This window comes from Saimiri boliviensis, chromosome 16, assembly GCF_048565385.1.
Source record: "Saimiri boliviensis isolate mSaiBol1 chromosome 16, mSaiBol1.pri, whole genome shotgun sequence".
NCBI lineage: Eukaryota > Metazoa > Chordata > Mammalia > Primates > Cebidae > Saimiri > Saimiri boliviensis.
The window spans coordinates 61,669,248-61,677,589 of NC_133464.1; the positions used below are offsets into that span (position 1 = coordinate 61,669,248).

Here is an 8,342-nt window from a genome sequence, read left to right on the forward strand (position 1 = left end):
CATTTTGACAACAATGGGACTCAGCCAAACAAAGTTACTATAGAGCCTAGTCTGGCCTGTCATGAACAGAAAGTGACTGTCATAGTTAGCTAAGCAACGTCTGATTCCAGCCCAGAACACCTACCACTTTGTGACAGGTTCAATACAAAATGAAATAGTCATTTTGTATTTTCTTGTAGTGCCTCTTCCTTTCTTTGGCATATCAATGCACACTATATTAGGAAAGGACAGCTCACATGTTACAATTTGGCAAATGAGGCAGGTAGTAACAAACAGGGCCTTAACTTGCTGTAATTATATGCACAGGTAGGCAGATGCCTAATTCTGTGCAAAGTGTATTTCATAACTGATTTTCAAAAGACAAAGACAATTCTAGTCTGTAGCAGCCCCATGGAATGGATAGGTAAGACTTTTAATAAAGTTTCTAACTGTAAACAATGCTTTTGTATTGGTGATTATTTTCCAGAACTTGAAATTTCAGGACAGTGCAACACTGCTCTTTGTGTCTTCTTTGGCAATAAATAGCAAGGATCTGGATGGAGAGTGGAGTGGTCACTTCAGAAGGGCCAGGTATAGAGCTCGAGAATACTTCATCTCCTGTTCCTGTGCCATACAAAATATCAAGTCCCTGAGGCAGATTCTTGTGATTCTTGGATGAAGCAACTGTTTGGTGGCTCTCAGGCTGGATGTCTCAGAAGCAAGAAGGTTGTCTTTTAAAACCTCACTTCCAGATTCTAGTGGTCTCTTCTTCCTTGGTCCAGTAGCTGCAAGAGCTGTGAGATAAGCATCTCTATGCTGGATCTGTGCAAGTTCCAACTGCTGTAATCTGGCGTTTTGCTTTAATCTCAGCTGTTCTGGGTCTTCTTTATTAGAATGACTCTTGGCTGCCTTAAGTAACATTGCTCTTTGTTCTAAATCCTTTCTCTGCTTCTCCAATTGATCCAGCTTTTCAGAAACTTTGAGCTGTAACCTGGTATCACTACACAGGATATAATTTTCACTTGCCTTGTAAGTAGTCATTCTATGCTGAGCAATTGCAGTCAGTTTTTCTAGAAGGCTTTGTAATTGTTCCTGTGTTGCATGGTAGATAAGTCCACAGCATTAGAGTTAAGTTCTGTAATGTCATGCTTTTTACCAATGTCTAAAATTCTCTTTTGTAGAGCTCCAATAAAAAGATGATTCATCTTTACATGACTGAATGAGTGTGCCAACCAATTCAGAGTTTGTTGCTAAGATGCAGGCATTTTCTTCATTAAGGTTGACCCCTGCCATAGAAGTCACATCATTGATGTCATCTTCATCTCTGAATCATGTTGTTCCATTCTCCTTTATTTCATTTTTCTGAGTAGGAGATGCTTGAAGTGACAGAATTTTATTTCCAGGCAGAGTAATTTGCTTTAGAGTGGAAGCTGGAGGAAACCGACTGGTAGGTATTACGGTGTTCCCTGGCATCATCTTCTGTCCAGATTTCTGAATGGTCAGTGCAGAGGAATGTGAGTTTGGTCATCTGTTTTTCATTGCCTCCTAAAGGCTGCTGAACCACTGGTTGCTTGACTTGAACTGCCTGTAGAATCCCAGCTGTGAAAGGACAGGGTCCAGCTGGACAAGTTTGATTTGAATTGGAGTGCCAATAACAGGCTGGTCAGATGTGGTCCCAGCAGAAGTAACAACAGGTTTCACAGATGGAAGACAAATGGCTGCACCTAAAGTTTCTCAAAAGTTACTGCTGGAAGCGACACTGTTACTGCTGTTCCAGAGACAACTGGCTTTTCAGGTTGCAGTGAGACTGTTGTCACTGTGTTTGGTACAGATGTCACAAGTGGTTTTGAAGTCTGAAGTAAAACAGTTCCAGCTATTGTTCCTCCTGTTACAGCAGCTGGGCCAACAGAATGAAGTGTCACAACTCAAGCTTTTGCTCCTTCTGGACCACCAAGTGGGTTCAAATTTTGCACTGACACAGTTCTGGGTGCTGTTGCTCCAGAAACAATAATGGACTTTTCAGACTGGCTTGAGGATACTGTTGTCACCACAGGAGAAGTTGTTACTGTTGTGGTACACGTAGCAATGACTCCCTCACTAGAAGTCTGCTGACCACATTGCTGGATGAAGCTCTGGGAGTTAGGCAGAAGTTGTCGTAAGCAACCACATTTTTCTTAAGAAAAGGAACCAGGTGAGGCTGAGGTCACTCTCCTGGAACAGCACCCTGAGTCGGCGCACCCAGCCTCCCCTCACCTCAGCTCCCCAAACCGCAGTGCCACAGCTGCCGCTGAGCCTGTAGGGGTGCTCCTCGGCCTCACTGGTCCCCTGGCGCTGCTCTCCCGGCTGCTGTGAGCGCCGGCTGAAGACTTGAGTTCAACATACAGTTTCCTAGGAAATTCTTCAATTTTTGCATCCAAAAGTTGTTCTACCAGCTTCTTCACATTTTGCTCTATTTCTGGGGACTGTGATCCACCACATGCTAGTTTTATGAACATTGCAAGGAAGTTCTTGCATTTCTTCACATTTTCTAGCATTGTCAGAGAAAGATTAATTTGAACAGCTGCTGAGTTCTCTGCTTTAAGATTGGGCTCATTTGAGGGGGTGCATGATGCTCCCAAACTTCAGGGTAGCTACAGTAATCAGTGGCTTTCCAGGAGTTACTGTAACCACACTGGTAGGCACAGCCCCAGATGGCACTACACAGATTGTGACTTTGAGGATTGGCTGGTACTGCTGGCCTTGAAGTTACATTACTTGTGGTCTCGGCTCTTGCTTGCGGAGGAGATCCTAACATCAATTGACCACTGTTAGTTTTGATCAAAACGGTTCCCGGAGGAAGCTGCAAATTAGCAGGAAACTGGATTGTCGTGGTTCTAGGGGCTTTCACAGCGACCATCTGAGGAGCAGGCAGCCTAGGGCCGCTGCTGAGTCTAGGAGAGGCGTTGACAGAAGCCACTTTGGTCACCAGGGTCCCCACGGGGGACCGCAGGGGCTGGGACGCCGTGGGCTCCATGCAGACACTGACAGGAGCCTTAGTCACGGCACCCAGGGCCACTGGAGTGCTCTCTACCCGCACCGGCAGCGCCTCGGCTGCCCCAGGGACGGGGCCATGGTCACGGTCATGGTCCGGGAGGCGCTCACAGCAACCGGGAGAGCAGCGCCGGCGGGACTAGTGAGGCCGACGAGCAGCCCCTACAGGCTCAGGGGCAGCTGTGGCGCTGCGGTTCCGGGAGCTGAGGTGAGGGGAGGCTGGGTGCACCGACTCGGGGTGCAGTTCCGGGAGAGGCGTGGGGGTCGCGGCAGCGAAGTCGGTGAGGGGCGCCGGCTTCACTGCAGGATACGCACCTCCCGAACCTTCCTCTCGTCCGCGCGAGCCTGGGCTGCCCGCGGAGCAACACCCGCCAGGCTTCTCGCAGCTTGCTCAGCAGAGCTCACACGTGCGCCTCAGGCTCGGTCCCACGGAGGGAGGTGACCTCTGCTTCAATGTGAGCATCCACGATCAGGTCAACATGGGCGCCGGCTTCAGAGCAGCCAACTGGTGCCTAGCAAAAACAAACAAAACCAAAGAGTCTCCGGATCTCCAGAAACCGATTAAACAAAAATATTTATAGAACACCTAGTAAGTGAAGGACATTTTGTAGGTAGTTTGGTTCCTTTCCTGAAGGAGAGGGCTTTCCGGGGGAGTTGGAGATACATGCACGCGTGGGAGATGACGGCTCACTGCAGGGCGACACATCATCCGTGCTGAAGCAGTGCCGGTGTTTCAGAAATGGACACAGAGCAGGTCAGTGGATGGACAGGGAAGAGGAGCACTCTCTCTGTGCCAGCACTGTTCTGAGTGCCCTGGGCCTTCTGGGCATGAGATGAGCGTTTTTCAGTTGTACATGGGACACTGAGGATCGTGCGAGGCAGAAGTGAGCTCTTTCCTGGAAGGAGTTAATCTAGAAATCATCATCTGTCTCATTTGTGAGAAGCTAAATAAATATTAAATGAAGCAAAGGTCAATAAGAAAATGTGTATTTTACCTATAAAATTACCTATCAGAATTTACCATGAGTCATAATCTTAGTTAAGTGCCCAAATTAATGATTTCAGACCACAAATACTGAAACACCGAAGTGATAAGGCAGCAGGTATTTCAGTTAGCTACTGCTGCATAACAAATAACCCCAAAGCTTAGGGACTTAAAACAATGATTTGTTATTGCTTGTCATTCTGTCAGCTGGGAGGTTGTTCTGCTGGCCTCGCCTGGGCTCATGCACACAGCTACATTTAGCTAGGGTGTCAGCTGGGAGATGGGCATAGCTGGGATGCTGGATCACCTGAGTCTTTCTCTCCATGTGGTATTGTTTTAAAATATAGGTTTTAGTGCTGCCTCAGGATGTAAAGTGTAACAAGAAGGCGGGGTGGGCATGGGCCTGTGATGCTTGTGTGTGCCCCTAGCTCCCCCGGCAGGGGGCTCCACAGTGGTCTGTTCTGGTTGCCACGTGTGGATTTGGGTTCCAAATGGAAGGCTGCGTGTTCTTCTCTTCTTATTGTTGCCCCAGTTACTGTGGTGACCACTAGAGCAGCCTTAGCGCCATGCAGGAGCCCAGGTCTAACTCTCAGCCCTACTGGGGGTTGGTCCTGGTGGAGCTGAGCAGAGTTGTGGCAGCACTGCCTCAAAATATGACAGCAGATTCGAATTCTTATGGGTTTCCATGGGAATTAGTGATATGGGCAGCTATTGTTGGATTTTTTGCTGTTCCCATTTTTTTGTGGAGAAGTTTGAGATCGGTTAGGAGTCGGCTTTATGTGAGAAGAGAGAAAAAGCTTGCCAGTGTGCTTTCTGGACTAATTGACAAGAAATGTAAACAACTTGAAAAATTTACCCTTGTTAAAAAAGAGTATGAAGGCTATGAAGTAGAGTCATCTTTAAAGGAGGCCAGCTTTGAGGAGGAGGCAACAGAGGCACAAAGTTTGGAAACAACATGTGAAAAGCTGAACAGGTCCAATGATGAACTTGAGTATGAAATACTTGGTCTCGAAAAAGAGTTAACAGAAATCAAAACATTCCGAACAAAATCAACTGATGGCAGATATTTCAAAAACGATACAGTCTCTAGGAGATGAGTCAGAATCTCTCAAATCACAAGTAGCTGAAGCCAAAATCATCTTCAAGATACCTCAAATGAATGAAGAACGACTGACGATAGCAATAAAAGATGCCTTGAATGAAAATTCTCATCTTCAGAAAAGCCAGAAACAGCTTTTGCAAGAAGCTGAAGTATGGAAAGAACAAGTGAGTGAACTTAATAAACAGAAAATAACATTGGAAGACTCCAGAGTACACACAGAACAAGTTCTAAACGATAAAGACAATCACATCGAGACTGACTGAACGCTTGCTGAAGATGAAAGACTGGGCTGCTGTGCTTGGAGAAGACATAATGGAAGATGAGAACTTGAAATTAGCAATGAACAGTGAATCAGAAGAATGTGCTTACTTAGATCATCCTCCAAAAGGAGCTGTGAAGAAACTGATTCATGCTGCTAATTTAAATGCGTCTTTAAAAATCTTGGATGGACAAAGGAAACAAATTGATTTTCAGTTATCTGAAGTCGAAAAAACAAAAGAGCTTGCACAGTGCATTAAAAATCTTCAGACTCAACAAGCATCTTTGCAGTCTGAAAGCACACATTTAGAAAGTGAGAATGAGAAGCTTCAACAGAAACTTAAAATAATGACTCAATTCTATCAAGAAAATGAAATGAGACTCTATAGGAAATTAACACTACAGGAAAATAGCTGGTTAGAGAAAGAAGAGAAACTTTGTAAAGTAGACAAAAAGATTGTCCATGCCATCGAGAAGCTGGAAACCTATAGAAAGCGAGCCAAAGATCTTGAAGAAGAATTCAAGAGAACTATTCATTACTATCAACGGCTGACTATTGCCTATGAGAAAAAAAGCACATCGTAATTGGTTGGCAGCTCGGACTGCTGAAGGAAACCTCAATGATTTAAGGAAAGAAAATGCTCACAGCAGACAAAAATTAACTGAAATACAGTTTAAACTGTTAGGAAAAGATCCTGATGCACTTTATGTTCCAAATACGGCATTTGGCAGAGAACATTCCACATATGGTCACTCACCAGTGGGTGGACCCTCATCTGAAACGAGAGCTTTTCTCTGTCCTCCAACTCTGTTGGAGGATCCACTCAGACTCTCACCTTTGCTTCCTGAGGGGAAAGGAAGAAGCTTAAGAGGCCCAGGAAATCTTCTGCATCATCAGATTACCAACAAAAGAGGAGAATCAACCTGTGGTAGGTTACCGAATCCTCACAGGGCTCCTTCTGACACTGGGTTCCTGTCACCTCCGTGGGAACAGGACTGTAGGATGATGTTTCCTCCACCGGGACACCAGGTCTACTGTGGTTGTAGACAAATGGGAAAGTAACTTTATTCTTAATTAAATAAATTTTAGTTGGTTTAAAAAATATATACATACATGTTTTATTATTCTTCAGGTGCAGAGAGACAAACAGAGCAAGAGTCTATTCCCACTGAAAAGACAGTTTGTGACTCACAGATCCCGAGAAGGGAAAGTACTATGCCATGCAGGAGCACATGGGGAGGCACTGTGGTCACTGAGAAGGCAGGAGTGATGGGAAAACATGGGCAAGAGCCTTTATTGTGGTTTCCATGGGAAGGAATGAATGAGGCAAGGTGAACTGGGTTACAGTTAGGTACTACAGTATGAGTAATTTCAGCAGGCTCTGGGCTTAGGGGTTGTCCCTAGTTATCTGGTACCTGGCCCTGGCGTGATTAGGGCAGAGGAATAGTGGCCTAGAGTGTGTGAGTCCTCTGGAAGGCTGATGAAGTGGGTATGAGTTCTGGACTGGTTAGTTTGTGTGTGAAAAGCACACTCATGGGCAACTTGTTTCCTGTCTCTAGCAATTGGCTAACCCTGGGAGGGACAGGCCTGCCAAAATCAGCAAGGCCCTAGATGTCGAAGCATCAGAATACATAAAGAGACATGGTTAATATGGTATCAGAGCCTCTGTCTTTATGTGGCTTTTCATGAAGGGCTCTAGAGGGAGCTCCCTTGGTGGATGTCAAGGACTGTTCAAGACAGCAGAAGCCACAAGGTCACATACAGCCTCAGCTTGGAAGATATACAACATTACTTCTGCTGATCCCATGGGTCAAAGCAAGTCACAGACGCACCCCAGATCCCTGCTCACGCTGAGAGGAGAGGAACATTAACCATGTGGGAAGGGAAGGTCATCACCGTTGTTTTTGCCAACAACCTGCCACAGAAGATGTGGCTTCGGAGTGCTGCCAAGGCCTTTCTGAGTGGACCAGATCCAATAGGAAGAGCAGAAAGAAGCTGCGTTCCAGCTCATTTGTCTTTGCTAGTGTGGAGTCAGGGTATAGCTTCCCTCCCACTATTGGTCCCCACATTGAGGGTCAGTTGGGTGTTTGCCCAGGAGCCTGCAGGGACTTTTTTGTGCCTTTAGAGGAGGGTTGGCATGGCTTTGGGTTGCTGTCTTGAAACCACCCCAGGGCCTGGCATCCCGGGAGAGTGCCGGCCTGCTCTGGCAGGGAGCGCAGGCCTGTTTGCAAACTGAATGGCTTAGGGTCAGGCTCTCTCATAGACATATTATTTTCTTATCAGGGGTTAAAATAACCCTAGAACTTCTCCCATCGAAATGTAGAAGCTTTATTACAATGAAAGTACTACTTGTAAAGCATATGGAATTAGGCCAGAAACAACCAGCATCTACTTCACACTTTAGGGCCCACGAAGCACTTTCTCCTGTGCCCTTCCTTGTTCTCACAGTCACCTGTGGTTAGGCCTTATTATCCTACTTTTTCATATCAGAACACTGAAGCTCTGGGGGCTCCCTGCTCCCTGTCCTGCTGGGGGCTCCAAATTGGCTTAGGGCCCTAGGAGTTACCCTGGGCCCAAGGGTGAAGCTATGGGAGCCCTACAAAGCCTGCCCCGTTTCATGCCGGCACCTCAGTGAATTCCTTCTCTCCCCCATACTGGCTCATTCTGTGTGGCTGCACTCATTAGATTATTTCACCCTTTGAATTAGATGCCTCAGTCCCCTTTGTGGGCCCAGTTAATCTCTGCAGGGGGTACTGACACCCCAGGTACAGCCCAGCCCTGCATGCTGTTCTTTGCTCCAGGGACCCCACCTGGTCCGCCATTTGCTGGGAGATTTCAGTCCCTCCAGAACACAAGCCTGTGAGGAGCCACACTGGCTCCAGAGCCCGAGCCCCAGTCACCGCTGGGTGCAGTGCACATTCCTCTGCTGTGCGGTGGTGGAGCTTCATCCTGGTGGTCCTCTGTTCTGGATCTAGGTGTCTCAGTGA

The 8,342-nt window shown here is 46.7% G+C and overlaps 2 protein-coding genes and 1 pseudogene across 2 annotated transcripts in view; 2 read left to right on the top strand and 1 right to left on the bottom strand.

The window, feature by feature from the left end:
• Nucleotides 1-1,189, top strand: part of MED4 (mediator complex subunit 4) — a 27,046-nt gene extending 25,857 nt beyond the window's left edge. The window contains exon 8 of the mRNA XM_074387708.1: nt 467-1,189. Coding sequence (XP_074243809.1) covers nt 467-525 — 59 coding nt within the window. The 3' untranslated portion in view covers nt 526-1,189. The remainder of the gene's footprint in view (nt 1-466) is intronic.
• Nucleotides 538-3,715, bottom strand: LOC101049450 (transcription initiation factor TFIID subunit 4B-like; annotated as a pseudogene).
• Nucleotides 3,278-7,983, top strand: LOC101040029 (melanoma inhibitory activity protein 2-like). Its single transcript, XM_039473165.2, is given in 4 exon segments — nt 3,278-5,015; nt 5,017-5,352; nt 5,354-5,921; nt 5,923-7,983. Coding segments are annotated over 4 exon segments (1,854 nt in total). The 5' UTR covers nt 3,278-4,560; the 3' UTR covers nt 6,418-7,983.
• Nucleotides 7,984-8,342: the final 359 nt, after the last annotated feature.